At 25.4% G+C, this 21803-nt stretch overlaps 1 protein-coding gene across 3 annotated transcripts; it reads left to right on the top strand.

The window, feature by feature from the left end:
* Positions 1-556: 556 nt before the first annotated feature.
* Positions 557-21720, top strand: LOC122507406 (thyrotropin-releasing hormone-degrading ectoenzyme-like). 3 transcript variants are annotated; one of them, XM_043620093.1, is made up of 17 exons: positions 557-934; positions 6947-7128; positions 7401-7782; positions 8482-8845; positions 11421-11576; positions 11709-12020; positions 12580-12763; positions 14091-14244; positions 15677-15758; positions 15952-16123; positions 17249-17429; positions 17549-17826; positions 17942-18114; positions 18418-18585; positions 20256-20396; positions 20548-20629; positions 20703-21720. In XM_043620093.1, the coding sequence occupies exons 2-17, from the start codon at positions 6955-6957 to the stop codon at positions 20850-20852; spliced, it is 3153 nt and encodes a 1050-aa protein (XP_043476028.1). In that variant the 5' UTR covers positions 557-934; positions 6947-6954; the 3' UTR covers positions 20853-21720. The 3 variants fall into 3 exon arrangements, with proteins under 3 accessions (XP_043476028.1, XP_043476026.1, XP_043476027.1); XM_043620091.1 differs by having other exon boundaries at positions 557-930; XM_043620092.1 differs by lacking the exon at positions 557-934 and adding an exon at positions 4987-5359.
* Positions 21721-21803: the final 83 nt, after the last annotated feature.

Here is a 21803-nt window from a genome sequence, read left to right on the forward strand (position 1 = left end):
AAAATGCGATTTTGAGAACAAAACTGTTTGAATATTTACGGACTTATAAGCTACTGAATATAGGTCTACAATTACAAGTCCAAAATTTCGAAAATTCATAACTCGAAAATTTGGACAATTAAATAAAAATAAAAAATACGTATCTGTTTTTTTTTCGATACAGAACAGAAAAAAAATATTTTTGGCCGATTTTAAGAGGTCGACTGAAAAACTTTTTTTTAATGAAGCTTTTCTGTAAGAGAACGCCATTATGAAATTGTAGCTTGCAAAGCTCCTCTCAACACTGCTCAACACTGATCTTGTTCCTTGAATAATTGAAGTTTTTGATAAAATTAGTTTTAACATGTCAAAAAGCATATTTTTGTCCATAATTATTTAAGGGTAAAACCAAGTATTTGGTTAAAATAATTGATATGTTTATTTTTGTACAGAAAATTACTTTTTGATATCTGGTTTTAAGCCAGTTTCCTCTGTCCATATAATCTCAAAATATTCTCTAAGTACGTTATTAGTGAGCATAAAAATTTGTTGATAAAAGTGAAAAAAACGAAGATTACATGAAAAGTGTAAGTGTTCAGGAAGAACAATGCATCGCAAAAGAATGGGATGTGCTCACGTGTATTATGAAAACGACAATTGAATCAAGACTGCCGGTCGTTTTAGAAGTGGGGATATCCTCGACAGGCGATCAGCATCCGCACATACTGGGCTTTGTTGGAAGAACTAATTGCACTCTACCTGTTCAGAAAACGACTGCGTTTTAAAAATATTTTTTAACTATATTTGTCCACATTTTCTTTTCATTTTTGTGGTGTGTGTGTGTTTGAATGCGAGAAAAATCAATTTTCCGTTTGTTTCGGGGCAATTAATTTGTCAAAATGAGGAGAGGTTCGCTTATGGCCACCTATGCCATAGAAGGTCGACGGAACTGTGAGTAGGTCTTTAATTCTTCAATGTCAGAATCTTAACAAACTATGTAACACCCATTCATAAAAATTTCAAGGTTTCAGAACCTGCAATTAATAAATAAATTTATGCACTTCTTAAAAGTAGCTACATACAAATTAACATATCTTGTTTTGGTGAATTTATATTTTTTTTAGAAAATTGAAAGAAGCATTTTCATTATTTTTCTAGATCGAAAAAATTCCACTATAATATTAATTTGTTAAAATAAATTAACTACCCAGATAAAATCTTTTCCGTTGAAGAGCGTGCAATGGGCCCGCATTAAATCAAAAACATTGATTGAATGCAATTAATCTTCCTGGGTGCAAATCCAAAGATGTTTCTTTATTCTGCAAAATGTTTATGCAATTGAATGCATTTATTGACATGCCTTTTGTTCTAATTATAAAATGCGGAACTCTTATGCAAACAAATTATGTTTTTAAAATGAAAATATTTACTGTTTCCTTTTTGAATGAAAAACAAGTTTATATACATCAATTTGCTACGTATCATCTTTAGAATATTTCTTTAGACAATATTGCCCGAATATTGTCCATAATGATTTCCTCAGCGTCGTATTTAAGAACAGGGATCGGTAAAATTTCAATCCATCTAAATATTTCAGGGTTGCCACAGGTCAGAGAAGTTAGGGAAAGTAGAATTGGTCAGGAAAATCAGGGATTTTTATTAAAAGTACTAGAAAAATTAAATTTTAAGAATTCACAAGAAAATTCTGAATTTTTGTGTGTTTTTTGTTTGCCTTATAAACTATAAGAAATTACCACGTGTCCCAATACAAAACCTTCAATTTTTTTTCTATTTCTCACAATAATTTATTTTTAAAAAACTTACTTCTTGATCGTCATAAATGGATGAACTTTAAAAGGTTTTAATTTAAAATTTTATAAAATTTCAATTTTTACTGAATTCAATTAGAAATTTTAAAAAACTTGGATTTTTGAAAAATTTAAATAATTCAAATTCTTTTGAAATTAGTTAAATTTTTAATATATAACTAAATATTAAAAATAACGTATTTATAGAAGAATTTTAGTTTAAAAGATTAACAAAAATTGACTTTTGGATTAAGTTACAAATAATTGCAGAAATTGTATTATTTTCAAAATGTAATAAAATTCTTCTCAGAAATTCAATTATTTTCAAAAATTATAATAAAATTCCAGTCAAAATTCCAATTATTTTCAAAAATTTTCTTCAATTAAATGATTTTCAATATTTACTATTTTAATAAAATAAATAATTATTTACAAATTTTTTGTAAAGTTCTCCGTATTAATTCAATTATAATTCAATTATTTAAAATTTTGTTGATAAAATTCTTTTTGAGAATTCAATTTTGAGAAACATTCAATTGTTTAATAAATTATTTAGTTTCGTGTCATTAAATAATTGAATTCTCGTAGAATTTTCTAATAAAAATTGATTTAAAAATGAATTTCAGTTAACATTTTTAGATAATAATTCAACATTAAAAGCATTATAGCATAAATTTTTAGAAATAAGGAAATTTTTAAATGGTTACAAATTAAAATCTTTGAACATTTGAATTTTTCACACTTTGATTTTCATAATTAATTTTTTTTAAAAGTTTAATTGAATTTTTTTTTAAATTATTTAAAGTTTTTATTTTCTACTTTATATTGAATTGAAGAATTTCTGAATAATCGAAATTTTGTACAATTGAATTGCAAATGAATTTGAATATTCTCAAAAAAATAATTTTCGAAAATTATAAAAATAATTGATTTAAAGTAATTAATAATTTTTATAATTAATTTTTTTGTAAAAGTTTAATTGAATTTTTTAAAAATTATTTAAAGTTTTTATTTTCTACTTTATATTGAATTGAAGAATTTCTGAATAATCGAAATTTTGTAAAATTGAATTGCAAGTGCATATTCACACAGTCATGTTTTATAATAATATTCTTGTAATTTGTTGTATTTCAAAAGGTTTAAATTTGAAATTTTTGTGAGAACCCTGTTTTTGTTGTTTATAGGCCTTCAATTTATTTTTATGACTTTATATTATAAAATAAAGATAAAAAAATAAATAAAAATAAAGAAAATTTGATACCCTAATACGAAATCAATTTTGATTAGCTTAAATTCTACTGGGTTACTTTAAAACTTCAACTTCTTCCACATTTTTTTTATTTTTCATTACAAAATTTTTTAAAATCTTTATTCATGACTTTGAACAATTAACCGTAATGGATTTGAAAAAAAATTAATATTTTCAAAAAATAAATTTCAAAAGTGGTCAAAAATAAATTTTATTTTCAGTTTTTATAATAAAGAAAAATTTAGATTCCAATTAAGGCTAGAAAAATATTTTCGCACCATGGCAACTTAAATATATTAAAAGTTTGAAATTTCACGATTTCTTCCATTTAATAAACTAATCAGCAATGATCTAAAATCGAATTCAACTTCTGTTAAACTATATAAATTATTAATAATTTAAATACTAAAAATTATTTTTCTCTCAATTTTATACCTAAATAAAAAATCTAATAATAAAGGGGTTTTCTTTTGATTTTTAACTTTTTATTAACATTTAACCCAAATGATCCAACATAATATTTGTGTTTAACAATTTTTTTCATTCATTTAATTATTCAATGAAATAATATTCTGCTCTTATCAGTTTATATTAGGCTCTTATTAGGCCATTTATATTAGCAATAAGTAATTTTAATACTCATAGAAGTGCATTATTTTTACAATAATTAATTTTACGGTGCGTAAAGATTACTCGTTTCAGAGTGTGTTTGAAACTGGGATATCAATTTATTTACTTCCAGTGCATTGCAGTAACATTTCGATTTTCAGTGTAGCTTGTAAATTTCAGTTCGATACAAAATATGTTGTACTATATAGGAGGGCAGGGGACAGTAATTCAGTATGGATGAAATAATATTTCTTGCATTTTATTTTATAGTTAAATAACCCTTTTGTGACCTCGAGAAACTCAGCGATTGGATTTTGTTTGAAACTTGTTACTCATGGGGTTTTTGGGCTCGCTGATTACGAATCTAAAGTTAGATTTTCAAAATTTTGAAAATTCAAAATGGCGGATTCAATATGGCGGACATTTTTTTCAAAATTGCTCAAATTTATAAAAAACTTGTTACTCGGGGGTTTTCGGGGTCGCTGATTACGAATCTGAAGTCAGATTTAAAAAATTCAAAATAATGTCCCCGAAAACCCCCAAATAACAAGTTTTGAGCAAATTTGCTGCAGATATGAAAAAAATGTCCACCATTTTGAATTTTGAAAATCTGACTTTAGATTCGTCTTCAGCGACCCCGAAAACCCCTGAGTAAGAAGTTTTAAGCGAATTTGAGGATATTTTGAAAAATTATATTTCGTTATTTTCTTATAAATATTTTACCTATTGTTTATAATAATTATAATCGTACTACGTAATTTATTATTTTTTTAATTATAGCAGCGGACATTTGAAATAGAAAAAAATTTACCGCAACTTAATTGGTTGACTTTTATAAGAATAACATAAATTTTTCTAAGTGGGACATAATGTCCCGGAGGCACGAAAGGGTTAAAAAAATTTCATTTACAGAAAAGTTTACTTTATCTTCGACTTTTGAAAAATGTTAAAAAAACAAATTTACCTATGGGTATTTTGTGATTTAAATTTGTAGGGTCTTTGAGTGCAAATATTACAAATCTGATGTCAAATTTTTCACGAATTCTAGTATTATTTTTTTAAAGTTCAAAATGGCGGATCCAATATGGCGCGAAAATATTCAAAAATTGAATAAAATTTAAATAAAACATAGGTTCAAATAATTTGTATTTTTAAATTATTATAACATTTTGCAGATAAGACATTTTAGAGATATGCCCATATGAATGTAACATATCTATAATCCATAAATTTTTTTCGCTAAATTGGATATGAAATTAATTTTTTTTAAATTAATTTTTTACAAATAAAAGTTGTTTTAACAAGAGTAATGTATTATTTTATAAAGAGGAATTATTTTATTCAAATTAATCAAGTCTCGAGGAATTTTTCATCATTTGTTATACGTGTGTTATCGAGAAACATTGGTTAAATTCCAAATTGTAGAAACATCGTACAATGTAAAAGTTTGTTATCACTAAAAATACTTAGCCTTAGTACTTCGCACGTGCTTTATTACTTGGTCATGTACCGAGTCGAATGTTATCGTTAGAATAACGATTATACGAATGCTGATGTTAATACGTGGCTGACTCGTGCAAAAAGAACCTTGAGGTTACATATAGTGATAAATAATGTGATTGTTCAGCCCGTTAATTATTCTCAGTTTTAGCAGGACCATTTATGACATTTATGATTTCCGTATTTGTCAAAAGAAAGTTAAAATTACATATATGTATAATGAATGTTTTATATACACCAGTTTAACAAAAATTAACAAAAATCGGAACTGGGCCACCTGAAACAAACTTTTTAGTTTTGCATTATGTCAATACATAATTTGTTACAGCCGGGTGGTACAAAAACATTCCCGGAATGCGTTTTCAAAAGTTTTAATTTTTCAATTAGTTATAAATAATTAAACTTTATATTTCATATACATTAAAAACTAAATTATTTTATTATTCATCATAAAATGTTCCAAATCGATAAAATTTACATTTTCCATAATATATTTTGACAAATATTGCATCGTAAAAAAATTCAAAAGTGCTTTTACATAAAAACGCAAGGTTGACACCTTAGTGCCAAAAAAGTGACCACCTTAGGGCCAGGACAGTACCACTTTAAAAACAATGCTTTCAAATTTTTTTTTACCGAAATTTAACTATGTCTCTTTTTGAAACAAATGCGTTTAATTATCCACGTCTATAAACATTACCAAAAACTTTAAATTTTCTTCATAAACTTTTTTTCATACATCAGAAACACTCAAACATTATTTTAAGGGGAGGGACTGGTGCAAATTCAACTCATTTAAATGTTTGTTGTTTATGGATGGTCAATGTTTTTTCTGACAAATTTTGGTATTTAATATTATAATATGATTGGAAAAATTAAAAAAAAAATTAATTAGTTAATAATTTTTTAAATAACTATCAAAATTTTCAAAAAATAAAAATTTTAACTACTCTCGTAATTATTTGTATTATTTTTCATTGCCAATTTTTTGTATACATTTAATGATTCTGTACAATCAATCGTATGGATTTTCAAAGATTTTCATTTTTTCAAAAAATTGAATTTTTTGAAAAATAAAAAAAATGTTAAATCACTAAAAAATTACTTTTATTAATTTTTTATAGTGTAATATGATTTTTAAAAAAAAATAAAAAATAAAAAAAATTTTTTTTGATAAACATGGTAATTTTTGATTGGTTCAAATTTTACTACTAGTACTTAAAAAATTCAACTACTTCCATATTTTTTATTATTTTTCGTTGCCAAACTTTTTATAGGCTCTTTACGATTCTGAATAATCAATTGTATAGATTTTAAAAAATTTTGTATTTTTTTTTTTAAATAAAATTTTTAAAATGGTCAAAAAAATTTTTTTTTAATTTTAACAATGTAGAATAAATTTAGATCCTTAATAATGCTAGAAAAAAAATTGGTACCTCTCAACAACCGTAAATATCGAAGGGTTGAAATTTCACCGGTCCCTTCTCATAATAGGATTTTTTTGATTCATTTTCATAATTAATAAAGCTAAAAAAATAGTCAAAAATTGTGACCTGTAGAGTGATTTGAAACGAAAAAGTTTCAAAGTTTTTAATTGTTTATGACTAATTGAAAAATTAAAATTTTTTAAAACCCATTCCAAGAATATGTTTTTGTACCACTCGGTTGTAACAAATTATGTATAGGCATAATGCAAATTTAAAAAGTTTTTTTCAGGTGTCCCAGTTCAGAAGTTTTGACATTGTCGAAATAATTTATTGTAAATTTTTTTTATTCAAGAAAAATTTGATTTGATTTTCAGCTTCTCATATGGCACAATTGGAGATCTCGAACAATCAAACAGTAGATAATATAAAATATAATAGAGAAGGTGGCTGTTTTGTGTCAAACAAGAAATTTGCTATATGCTTTCTTCTTTTCTTAGTTTGTATAAGTGGCGCAGGATTTGTAGGTCACCGTTTTGCATTTTCGCCAAAAACGAAAGTAAGCTTTATTTTATAAAACATTGAACACTTATTTGATTACTCAGTGGGTACTTGGACGTCTGAAAGGCGTCTATTTTGTTTTCGGAAATTCTGGGAAGTCCTTAGAACGATTTAAATATATTTCATTCACTACACTCTCTAAGTACCAATACAATAATTATTACATTAAAATTTTGATTCACTATTAATTATTTTAATACGTAATAATTGTGTTGTAAAATATAGTTGAGTCTAAAATTATAACCATAGAATTAATTTAATTTGAAACAGGTTCATGATCCTTTGGATTTACTGGCGCTTGAAGAAAGCGAAGAAAATAATAACTCAGATAGCAAGTTTTCACTTTCACAATTCGTTCTTCCTTTGAGGTATCACATTATTTTGACACCGATTTTTCAAATGAACAGAGTTTCTAGAATTAAAGGACATATTATAATTGAATTTCGACAAGATAGTGCAAAAAGTTTAAATAGATTTGTACTGAATGCGCAAAATATAAATCCATTAAGTTATCGATTGACGAGAGAAATGCATTCTAAAAATGAAAAGAAACGGGAAGTAAAGGAAGAAAATGATTATGAAATTTCTGCTGTAACAGAAACGGATTCAATTGCATCTATGGATCATACTACAATGCAGGATTACGTAGACAGTAAGAAAGTTTACTAGTTACAGTAGTAACACTAATGAAATATGTAAAGTCATATGTAGCATTAAACTCTGTAATGCTTCTGGGAGGTTGTTAATATTACCATACCAGTTTTATTACTATAATATGAAAATAATCAGTTTCATTAGTAATGAAAAGTGACTGTGAGGTCGTACTTAATTGACATAATGTTAATATCTCTGTTGGATTTTCGTTAAATTCGTAAAGGATTGAGTAGAAATGTAAATAAATATTAAAAATGTTTGTTGTTGTAATTTAAAAAAATGTTTATTGTAAATTTGTAAAAAATGTAAAGAATTAAGTGACATCATTATACAACTAGATCCATTTAGTGTTTTACAAAAATTCTGACAGTTTAATTACGCGATTTATCAGTCCTTCACTGCAGAAACAAAATTTTATTGTACTTACCGCTTAAACGAATTTTTTCTAATTCATTGCATTTTACTTTCTAAAAAAAAGTAAGTCAACTTTAGGTCTAAAAATCAGTTTCTTAAGCTGAAATTAAGCAAATATTTTGACTAATTTAAATTATTTTAGTCAAAATTAAGCTTATAAAAAAATTTTTTAAGTGTCAAATATTGAAATAATGACTTTAGTTGAAATATTATGATCGAATATAAATTATTTTTGAACATTTTTACACCATAAAGAAAAATTATACTGTTTTTAATTATTTAGATGTATCGTATAAGCAAGATGAAGAATCAACTTCTGTCACACCTGACACTACGACTAACGAACATAAATTATTAAAATTGGAGGAATGGTCGACAAAATCTTTTGTTGAAAAAACAACTTCAGAAAATAAAGAAGAAGAAAATGGTACTGATGTGGGTAGAAAATTGAAAATCGATTCAAGGAATGAAACATTGAATGAAATTGGTATTAGCAATTACGAAGTCAACGAAGCGAATAAAGTTCATATCATTAATTTACTAACACCTATTGAACGAGGCAATTACTCTTTAGAAATTGAATATGATGTTACATTCAATAATAGTAGCCTTACTGTGACTAACTTTACAAGAGATGGTAAAAACAGGTGACAATTTAAAATTTTAAGGTTTCTTTGAAGTCACAGAAAATTGTGAGGTATTAAAAAGCGTTGCAGATTAAATTAACAGCAAAAAAGATTAAATTAATCCATTTTGGTGTTAGTTTCTATTATGAATGAAAATTTAATTCAAATCAAAACCAAATCGAAGGATTATTAACTAATTTACTAACTTACTAACTTAGTTAGTTAATTACTTAATTAGTAAGTTAGTAAGTTTGTTAGCAACTAAGTCAGTAAGTTAGTAACTAAGTTAGCTAGTAAGCTAGTTAATAAGTAAGTTAGTAAGTTAGAAAGTTAGTTAGTTAGTTAGTAAAATAATTAGTAACTAAGTTAGTAACTAAGTTAGTAAGTTAGTAACTAAAATAGTTAGGAAGTAAATTGGGAAGTTAGTAACTAAGTTAGTTAAGAAGTTAATTAGAAAGTTAATAACTAAGTTAGTTAGGAAGTAAGTTAGTCAGTTAGTAACAAAGTTAGTTAGTAAGTTAGTAACTAAAATAGTTAGGAAGTTGATTAACTAACTAACTTAGTTACTAACTAAATTCCTAATTAACTTCCTAACTAACTTAGTTACTAAGTTAGTAACTTAGGAAGTTTGTTAGTAAATAAGTAAGTTATGGAGTTAATTAGGAAGTTATTTAGTAACTAAGTTGGTTAGTTAGGAAGTTAGTGAGTAAGTTTGTAACTAAATTATTGTGTTATTGTGTTAATTATTGTGTTAAATTATTGTGTTAAATTATTGTGTTAATTATTGTGTTATTATTGTGTTAACTAAGTTAGTTAGTAAGTTAGTTAGTAAGTTAGTTTGTAAGTTAGTTAGTAAGTTAGATAGTAAGTTAGTTAGTAAGTTAGTTAGTAAGTTAGTTAGTAAGTTAGTTAGTTACTAAAATAGTTATGAAGATAATTAGGAATTTAGTAACTAAGTTAGTTAGTTAGTTAGTAAGTTAGTTACTAAAATAGTTAGGCAGTTAATTGGGAAGTTATTAACAAAGTTAATAAAAAAGTTAAGTTAAGTTAAGTTAAGTTTTATTTATTACTAAGTTAACTTAGTTACTAAGTTAGTTAAGAAGTTAATTAGAAAGTTAATAACTAAGTTAGTTAGGAAGTAAGTTAGTAAGTTAGTAATTAAAATAGTTAGGAAGTTAATTGGGAAGTTAGTAACTTAGTAAGTTAAAAAGTTTGTTAGTAAGTTAGTTAGGAAGTAAGTACCGAAGTTAGTTAAGAAGTTGATTGGGAAGTTAGTAACTTAGTAAAATATGAAGTTTGTTAGTAAGTTAGTTAGCTAGTAACTAAGTTAGTTAGGAAGTTTTTGAGTGAGTTTGTAACTAAGTTATTTTGCTATTAAGTTAGTAACTAAGTTAGTAAGTTAGTAACTAATTTATTAAGTTAGTAACTAAGTTACTAAGTTAGTAAGTTAGTAACTAAGTTACTAAGTTAGTAACTAAGTTACTAACTTAGTAACTAAGTTACTAACTTAGTAACTAAGTTACTAAGTTAGTAACTAAGTTACTAAGTTAGTAACTAAGTTACTAAGTTAGTAACTAAGTTACTAAGTTAGTAACTAAGCTAATAAGTTAGTAACTAAGTTAGTAACTAAAGTAGTTAGGAAGTTAATTAGGATGTTAGTAACTAAGTTAGTTAGGAAGTTAATTAGGAATTTAGTTAGTAACTAAGTTGGTTAGTTAGGAAATAATTGAGTAAGTTAGTAACTAAGTTGGTTAGTTAGGAAGTAAGTGAGTAAGTTAGTAACTAAGTTAGTTAGTAAGTTAGTATCTAAGTTAGTTAGAAAGTTAATTAGGAAGTTAGTTAGGTAATTAGTAACTAAGTTGGTTAGTAACTTACTTACTATTGTTCCTGGTGAAGCTAAATTCGTTGAACTTTTACAAAGCCTTGACTGTGGTGTTTGATTTGAAGTATAATTTTATTCATAATAAAAAATAACTCCAAAATGGATTATTTTATTCCTTATTGGTGTTAATTTAATTCCAGAGGATTTAAACTGATGCAGATTATTTTAATCTATTCTGGTGTTATTTTAACACCTCACATTTTACTGTGGTGTCTTAAATTTGAAATTATTATTCTTGTTGGTGATTTTTAAAGTTCATATGTATAATAAAATTATATGATTTTATATGATTTTTATCCAATTTCACTTTTTAAAAATAGTGTTAATTAAAAAGATTTCTTTGTTTGTCTTTTATCGACATTAATTTAGTTCGATAAAATAAAAATAAAAACAATTGATTGTTATAAGCTAGATATTAGATGACAATATTTTTATAGCAGTTTAATTGAGCATTACTTCACGGTTACGATGAAGTACTAATTATTCCAGAAGTGTTTTTTCTTTAGAAAATTTATCGATATTTAAAGAAGGTTTCTGTGGTAACTTAATGAAAGGTGGCAAAAGAAAAAAAAGATTAGTAAAAAGACTTTAAAAATGTTGACTTTAAAAATAGCAAACTTTAATTTTTCTTTTGATGAGTTTTGCTTATGTACCTAATTCACAAATATATATAGAAATAAATTAAGGGATTGAAATAAATATTTTATTTTAAAGATGGTTAATGGCAACTCAAGTGAAACCTACCTTCGCACGTCGACTTTTTCCAGTTTTTGATGACATGAATTTTAAGGCTCATTTCTCTCTGTCTGTGTCACGTCCAAAGGATATGAAAATTCTCTCAAATATGCCACTCAAAATATCGGAGGACTCGTAAGTAATCCTCAAAATAAGTTTAAATAAAAATTTTTTCGATACTTCATTCAATTTCTAAAATTTGCAATTAAAGAATATATTTCTTATAAAACTATGCATTAGTAAATGTAAAAAAATTAAATTTATTAGTTCCGATGGACAAGTCATTGACACATTCGAAGAAACTCCGCTAATTTCGCCTCACAATTTAGCGTTCATTGAAGGTAATATCGAAACAATTGTAAAAACCAATTACGGTGATGGAGAGAATTCATCAACGATAACTTTTTGGGGTGATGCAACAAGAAGTTCACAAATTACATATTTGTCCGACAAAATTGATGCTGTATTGGATAAATTTGTCAATCTATTCTCCATCACTTATCCTATGAAGAAAATGGATTTGATTGGTCACCCTATGATGCTAGATGGAACAGGAAGTCCGGGATTGATATCAATTAAGTGAGTCCTTCTGAGTTGAAATTTTTTAACATGTGTTCACCTTGTTTACTCTATCTCTTTTATAAATGGCTGATTCTCCACGTAGAGCATAATTTGGTTTTTTCTATGTTTTGAAAGGTGAGAAGGAAATAAATTTAACATGGAATTGTTATTCCAATTTTTGTTTTATAAATAATTTCTGAACTAACAATGCCCTAAAAATGTAATTTCTCCTCATTTAGGGACAAATTTATGACAAAAATAATAACAATAAATTGTTTAAAAATTTTTAAATTTTTTATCATCAGTAGATGTTTTATTCATGAAAAATTGCACAATTGAGTAAAAACTAGAAATTTCTAGCCCTAAGTACAGTTTATGAAAAAATTTATGTTTTATGTTTATTTATGTTATTAAAGAAAAAAAATTTTCTCATAATCTCGGTAACTAAATTGTGCACTACGCGAAGAATCATCCATCCATATAGCAGTTAAAAGAAGGAATAAAAACGAAAAACTAAAATTTGAGAAACACGAATTTACACTTTTAAAAAAAGTCATATAACAGGGTATGCTTTTAGAGAACAGCTTTTTTATCTTCAAGAAGAATCATCATCTGTTGTGTTAAAAATTGAAGCAGTGAAAAATTTGATTCATCAAGTTGGTAGACAGTGGTTGGGAGGTGTGATCAATACCCAAAACTGGACAGATACTTGGCTTCTAGAAGGGTCTCTCATCTATTTTAGTCACGCATTTCTTAAAGAAGCAAGTGATCATTCAATTCTTAATACTTTTATTTGTTAATTATTAAACAGTTTTTTTTTTAAAATTGTTGCTGTTTGTTTTAATTGTTTTTAAAATTATACATATATATCTTATATCAAATTATATAATTTGATATAATTATATCTTATATCCTTTGAACATGATTTGGAAACTTAAATAAATATTAATAAATTAATATAAAAATAATTTAATATATTGAAAAAAAAATAAAAAAATATATTAAATAAAAAAAATTTGTATTTAATAAATTAAGCTGATATTTTGTGAGGAAGTCTAAAATATAATCAGGAAGGGTTGTAATGGGTAAAAGTTTTAACACTTTTAAAATTTATTTTTATGAAACATTTTAAAATATCACTTTTTTAAAACAATTTTAATGTGTTATATAATAATTAATATTAAAAATATTATAAATTTTGCAGCTCACTGTCCTTTCTTATTATATTTTAGTTATTCACATAGAATTAGTTTAATTTATTTTATATTTTATTTAAATCTAACAGTCACATGCTGTTAATGATAAATATTAGATATTTGAAAATTATAATATTGCAATCAATATTAATTATTAACCATGGACAATACAACATAAATGGCTCATATGTGGAAGTACAAGTAAAATTACGAATCCGATGGCAGTTTTTTAAAATTAAAAATGGCGGATCCAATATGGCGGACTAGATTTTTAAATTTAATGAAATTTGCTTGAAAATTGTTAGTCGGGGGGTTTTTAAGGTCGCTGATTACGAATCCGATGTTAGTTTTTCAAAATTAAATATGGCGGATCCAATATGATGAACTAAATTTTGAAATTCAATCAATCAATTTTCAAACAAATTTGATTAAATTCTTATTTTCTTTAATTTTACCGTCATATTATGTCCGCCATTTCGTTTCCTGTGAATTATGGCAACAAATTTATATTTTTGTTTTAAACAATCGTAACTTATTTTGAAAGATAAATTGGTCATAAAGACTAAATGGATTTATAATTGTAAATATAATTGTAATATAAATGATAACAAATTATATAACACCTAATATGATAACTAAAGTTAGGAAGTAAAAATGTTTTCAAAAGTGCTGATTAAAAAAATTACATTATATGTTAATATTAAATAACATTAAGAAAAATCTGTTAATTCCATAAAGTAATTTTTGTGTTGCATAATCATGTACGTAAATTTTTATATAAAATTTTTAACTTGATTGAATGTAGAACATGAAATTTTAGTATAACATAAAAAATTCTGTTCTTATACAGGTACATAAATACATTTATATATTTACGAGCTTCCTCTTTCAGATAGATCCGTCATTCGAAACATCCGGTTCATTTGAATCAGATGTTCAATGGAAAATGATGGATCGTGATGCTTATAGTGTTTCAAGGTCTCTTCAGCACAAGATACATGCTACACATTTGGATGATTTTGGCGTTGACCAACATTACAAAAAGGGTAATATACTTTCTTAATTGTATTACACTTTCAGTAAGAAATAAATAATTTATATAAATTTTTAAACCGTCGCTTATAATAATTTCTTCTATATTTGACAATTTCTACACAATAGTTAATGTTGAAAGATAATTTTTAAAAATTTTTTTCAGTGAACATTTATAATTTGTACCATTTTAGAAAATAGTTTCAATATCGTTTATTGGGGCAGAAATGGTTTTTATGATTTTTGTTTTTTTTATATTTTTGTCAACCTAAAATAAACAGAAAAGTTAGCAATAATTGCCAATCATATTGATATACAGTACCGTCCGCAATTGTCAGTCCACCCATTTTTAAAGCAATGACAAAAATTTTTTAACACAAAATTTATGAAAACTAAAATTTTTTTTGGTTTATATTTTGAAAGACGATAAAATTTTGAAAAGAATAAGACCTTACAGAAGTCATTTGGCCAAAATTTGTAGAAGATATTCCTAAAAATCGTCATTTTCAATGTTTTACAAAAATTTAAATAACTTCTAAAATAATGAACGCTTTTTAATAATCTTAGGCTTATTTTAAAGGTCTTTTTCTACGGAATAAGAATTACTTATATGCATTAACCTGTCATTTTTAACTTGGAATAAGCATGACGTCAAAATTAGACAAAAAAATTGTAGAAATTTGAAATCAATTTTTTGTACTAAAAACTATTCTAGAACATATATGTAAAACATGATATGGTGTAGATTTTTCTAGAAAATTTAAAAAAATATATGTTTGAATTTCAAAAATTATTTTTCTTTTAATAATATTATTTCAAATTTTATGAATTTTTTTGTCCAACTTTGACGTCATGCTTATTCCAAGTTAAAAATTACAGGTTAATGCCTATAAGTAATTCATATTCTGTAGAAAATGGTCTTTAAAATAAGCCTAAGATTATTAAAAAGCGTTCATTATTTTAGAAGTTATTCAAATTTTTGTAAAACATTGAAAATGACGATTTTTAAGAATATCTTCTACAAATTTTGGCCAAATGACTTCTGTAAGGTCTTATTCTTTTCAAAATTTTATCGTCTTTCAAAATATAAACCAAAAAAAATTTTACTTTTCATGAATTTTATGTTAAAAAATTTTTGTCATTCCTTTGAAAATGGGTGGACTGACAATTTCGGACGGTACTGTATGTTCTGCAATTTTTTATTTAAATGTCATCTTTGTGCCCCTAATCGAAGATATCAAAATCTACCTATATATATCATATACTTGAATATTTATTACAAATATATTTATACAACAATTTAACATTTATTATAAATTGATTGTTACATAATTTGCTTATTTTATGTTTTATTGAGATATGTTTATTTTTTACTTTAATAAAATTTCTATACCGAACTAAAATTTAGTGAATTGAGAAAAACATAATTGTGGAAAATTATCGCAGGTGCATGTCTTATTCGCATGTTGCATGGATTATTAAATGATACCGCCTTTAGGAGCGGATACGAGAACTTTGCTAGAAGGTGGTGGGTATTTAGAAACATTTATTTCCTTATTATTAATGCTTTTAATAATTAAATTTTATGATTATCACTAGTTGAAAATAGCAGAATTTTCTTTGCAAATATAATTATGGTTCCTAAAAGGAAAACATTATGTAAAAAATATTTTTTGCTAATGATATTTATAATTAAATGAGTAATTTGTTGCTTGTTATAGGGCCTATGGAAATGGAAATTTGAATTCATTTTGGGAAGCCATGTCTGAAAACATAGAAAATCAAACGGAAAATTTGAAACTGATTGATATTATGAATACATGGATCTATCAAAGTGGATATCCTGTGGTTTCTGTCAGAAGGAATAAGACTGGATCGATAAATATTAATCAAGTTAGTATTTTTTATTTTTTAATATTAATAAACACATATTAAATATAGAAGTATAATTGATTTGAAATTCTATTAAAATATAAGTTTTATGAAAAATTCATCTAAAGCATTTATTTTTAAATATAACAATTTTTTTGTACACTAAAGAAATAATATCAGTAATTTTATAAACTCGTTTACGAAGTATAACTTCAAAATATACAACAATTTTTTACGATCAATCTATTATCCACTTATTGCAATTATAAAATTCAATGTAGAGATAAAAAAAAGGCTCTTTATACATATTTTCTAATAAAACGGCATTCAGATTTGCATAAATCTTGTTTAATTATTTTTTTAAAACATTTGTAATGTGTACTTTATTAAATAAGTGCAATAAAAATATATTTTTAACCTTTTTTAAAATACTGTGGTATGTGGACATATTTCTAGAATTTTTAAACAATATGTAATCGCTCATTATGATATATTAAAAATTGTAAATATAAATTTGGAGCACCATAATTTGATTAATTATGGTGCTTTTTAAAAACCAGTTTCACCAACTCCGATTAAAAGTTAATCAATGATTAATGTAAGTTTAACCGCTCATGATTGGTCGGTTAAGGATTTAATCATCGATTAACATTTAATCGGTGTTAGTGAAAGTGTGCCTAATTATGTCATGGGTTTTATATTTTTTTTAATTACGTACGAAACGACGAGTGTTGAAATCGATAGTTTCTTGTGTGTGACTTGGACTGTTCTTTGCAGTTTAAGCAGTATAACTTTTTAACGAATCATTGTATACTTTATGGCTTATAACAGATGTAGTTGGGAGTGCGCAAATAACTAAAAAATCCTTGAGATAATGATGTGCCTCAAGTAACATAAAAATTGTGTACCTTCATAGTTGTTAGCTAACTTTTTTCAATTTTGACAACTTTGCAATTAAATTGGTGTAACATTTTTAACAAAAAATTTTAAATAAACATATAACAAGGTCACATTATCTATACATAATAAAAAGTCATTTTTACCATAACAGAAATATGTGCTACATATACATATTAAAAAAAAATTAATTTTTTAAAGATTTAAACACTGTTACTAAAAAAGTATTTTTTGTATGTTATACTATAGGCATGGTTTGCGTTTGACAATATGTCATCACAGAAAGAAAAATTATGGTATATTCCTCTAACTTTTACTAATTCAAGTGATAACTGGAATTCACCTACACATATGTTGATGACAAAAAAAGAAATTTTAATCGAAAATTTAGCAGTTGATAATTGGATTGTATTTAACATTAATGGAGAAGGTAATTAGTAATAATAAAACACACGAGTTTTTAGTATCAACCTTAAAAAATTGTTTAAAAATTTTATTCAATGTAAAATACTGGTTATTTTAAATTCATAAGAATAATTTTTTTGTAAGGATATTATCGAGTGAATTATGACATTAATAATTGGATGTATCTTGCTGAGGCTCTTAAGGAAAATCCCGACCAATTTCCTCCAGCGACTAGAGCGTCTCTTATCGATGACGTGCTCAGTCTCGCTCAAGGTGGTCTTACATCTTATAAAATAGCATTTAAACTTATTAATTATATGAGGACAAAAGAAAAACATTACGCTCCATGGGCAGCACTTTCAACTCACTTATTGAAATTAAAATTTTCTCTCTATAACACTGACATCTATTCAGATTTTCAGGTAAAACAGATAAAATATGTTACATGAAATAATGAATGTCTGTATTTAAATTATATAATTTTCATATTTTACTTTTATACTTTACATATTCTATTGTTTATTTAATGTTTTTCAGATCTTTACGCGTCAATTTTTATCTGTGATTTACAATGAAACAGAGTCGACAAATGATGATGGTTCTCAATTGTCAGTAGTTATTAAAAAACTTGCCTGTAATTTCGAGCATCCACATTGTATAGATTGGGCTAGAAAATTATTTGCGATAATAAAAAATTCGAATGGCATAAGGTAATTTAAAAAGGTCTATGGTTTATGTATACTTTTGTTTATGAATATGTTAATTTTAAATGTCTATGTAATCTCTTCAAGGTGAAAGGAACATTAAACCCCAAAAACTTTTAAAGTATTAAAAGATGAGAGGGCTGTTTGATTATCCCTTATAATTATTTTTTTTAATTTAAAGATTTTGCAATATTAAATATTTTAAAAATTGTGACACATTTATTTTCTTGCCATGCTAAGATAAGTGTTTTTGATCAACAATGTGTGAAATATATTTTAAAATATCAGGATGTTTTATTGAATTTTTAGTCTTCCGTTGCACACTCGAGAAATATTTTACTGTGCCGTTGCGAGAGTTGGCGGAGAGGATGAGTGGCAATACTTCTTGCAAAAAGCAATAAATGCGACAGACAAAGAGGAAAAGAATCGAATCCTGTCTTCACTAGCGTGCTTTCAAGTGCCCTGGATTTTACAAAAGTGAGTATTGAAATTAAATATTGAAGTTGAGTCACTGCTCAGAATGAGTTATTTACACCGAAAAAAAATATTCTTGTTTTAAGCGGATTCCTCTTATTTCAATGCATATTTTCCTCTAGAATATGTCTCAAAAAACTGTCCTCTTAATTTAAGAGGAATGTCCTCTACTTCAGAGTATTCCTCTTAAAATAAGAGGATATTCTTAAATCAAAAGGAAATCCTATTAAAAAAAGTCTAATATATTGTAAAGAAGCATAACCTCAAAATGATATAAATTTTCTGAAAAGAAACATTACAAAAACATTTATATGATATAATAAAACAATATGCATAACCTCAAAATTATTCAAATCACTGTTTTTCATTTGTTTTAAACTCAGGAGACTTTAACGAAACTATAAAACATTTACGAGACACTTCGCCATTATAATTATGTTTATATGATGAAATCAATAGTTGCGCATGTGTGAATTTCTAGAGGAAATCCTCTTAAAGTTAGAGGATTATTATTAAAACAAAAAGATTATTCTACATTATAAGAATAGTATACTCATATTGAAAAGATTAATTTCAATGTAAGAATAATATGCTAAACACACTGTGCCTGAACCAAAAAAAAGTTTGACAAAAATGGATCCACAATCTGGTTGTCGGGAATGTTTCTGCATCATACCAAATGTAAAAATCCGTTGAGATCAAAATCCTAGCTGATCCTTTTTTCGAGTTATCAATATATTTACATGCAAATTTTTGCAAAACGTTCAAATTAAAACTTTGTAACTTCATGTAGGCAATTCAATCACGCAAAAGGTATCTTAAATATTTTTATATCTAAATATATATAATTGCATTTAAAATAAGACCTAAATAAAGAAAATTGATTAATATTTATCAATAAAGTTCAAAACCAACTTTTAACTAAACTTTATGTTGAAAAACCCCGAAATTTTGATAAATATTAATCAATTTTCTTTATTTAGGTCTTATTTTAAATGTAATGATATATATTTACATATAAAAAATATTTAAGATACCTTTTGCGTGATTGAATTGCCTACATGAAGTTACAAAGTTTTAATTTGAACGTTTTGCAAAAATTTGCATGTAAATATATTGATAACTCGAAAAAAGGATCAGCTAGGATTTTGATCTCAACGGATTTTTACATTTGGTATGATGCAGAAACATTCCCGACAACCAGATTGTGGATCCATTTTTGTCAAACTTTTTTTTGGTTCAGGCACAGTGCGTAAAGTAGTCCTCTAATATCAAACCTCTTGAAAAGGAAGGAAAATACTATCCAATTAAGAGTAATATTCTTGATTTAAGAGGATTTTTGAAGAGGAATTTTCCTCTCAATTTAAGAATATTCTTTTTTCAGTGTATCTTTTATAAATTCAAACTTCCAGAAAAATAATAAAATATTAGACTTAATAATTATATAAAAAATATTATATTTACATTCGTTTTTTTTTGCTATTTAATCATTCCTTATCAAAATTTTTTTAAGTTTTAATTTTTTTCAATATTAAAATTTCTTCTCTTTTTTTCATTTTCTTTAATGTTTAAAAAATATTAATTGCTGATAATTTACATTTTTTCTACTAAATTAGTTTTTATAAGCTCATTTATATTTGAAGAATATTGTTCTATCTGAATAATTATTGCAGAATTTTAAAGATGACACTAGATGAAAATTTGTTCAGTGAGGAGGAAAGTCGGCTTATTCTGCACTCTTTCTCTCGAAATCCAGAAGCTGCTTTCGCTGTTCAGAGATTTATTGAAAGAAGTTGGCCGGATATAACAAAAAGGTTTAAAAAGTTTATAATAAATTGAGACAGAATTTCAATTTCAATAAAACGATTTGTCTGGTGTTAAAAATATTGACTTACACTAATTTTTTTTTATTGTTGCTTTCTATATATATATGAATGAATGGTTGATTTATTTATGATTTACTAGATACCAAAAGTCCTATTTTATGATGAAGGAATTTATTCTTGCAATGACGAAATCCTTAATGACAAAGCAAGATTTAGTTATGGTAAATATACAAAATATTGATGAAATATAACATTACTTATTGTAAACACAATAATATTAAAAAAAATTTTCAGTTCCAGGAATTTAGAGATAATAATATAAAAACTTTAAAAGCTGTTGGTTACGATGTAGTTTTGGCTGAAGTGGAATCAAGTTCTTGGGAACAATGGCGAAATGTTTCGTTGCCAGTGATAGAGATGATAATTAAATTTTTTGTCTTTTAGCCATAAATAGTTTATAAGCTCTTACATGTAAATATTTGCAATTTTTAAAAAGTAGATTCCGCAAATGTGGTAATTTATTTTAAAACCAAATTTAAAACTTTAAGATATTTACAGAGTGATTTATTTGTTAGATGATTAAAGGCATTTACTATGAAGACAAAATGGGTTAAAAGTTTGTACCAGAAACGTCTTTGTTTCATCAATATTTGTATAAAGATTTTAGAATACTTTCATATTCTCCAAATAATTTATTCAGAACGTCTGATGTTTTAAATCGGTGTAATAAAATTACATGTACATTTTGGGCCGCGCGGCCGGTTCCACAACTGTATTAACAAGAGTTTAAGTTAGTGTACTCGGTATTGAAATTAAGACATTTATCCTAATGGTTATAAGGTTTTTTTATAAGCAGTTTTAACAAATAATTGTTTATTTAAATACGTAAATACTCTTAATTAGTATAATCTCTTTGACATTGTATCTTTTAACTCATTTTGTTGATACAACAAATACCTTCAAAGTAGTAGTGGGTCAGTCCAGGAAGCATGCCTTAACAAAGTAAATGTTTACCAACTGTATGTTGTATGTAATATTAATCGATTGTTAAAATGTAATAGTTAGTAAAAGTTTATCTTAAATATTTTTTAATATATAGATATTTCATTTGTAACATAATATTTACGAAACTTCGCATATTAACAAACTGTAAAATAGTTTCTTAACTAAGATATTATGTTGTGTTTCATCCATAGAATATATATGAAAAGTTTTATTTCATTTGTTGGAAAAATTTTAATGATTATTATTGTTAAGATGCCAAAGAAGGCTGATTAAAATATGTTAATTAAAAAGATACAGAAAACTCTAAGACTTAAATTTGTCATTCCTTTAAATTAATTTATAAAAGCGTCTTAATTTTAAAAACTTTACATATCTTTTACACCAGATAAC

Source organism: Leptopilina heterotoma, unplaced genomic scaffold (genome assembly GCF_015476425.1).
Source record: "Leptopilina heterotoma isolate Lh14 unplaced genomic scaffold, ASM1547642v1 Lhet_47, whole genome shotgun sequence".
Taxonomy (NCBI): Eukaryota; Metazoa; Arthropoda; class Insecta; order Hymenoptera; family Figitidae; genus Leptopilina; species Leptopilina heterotoma.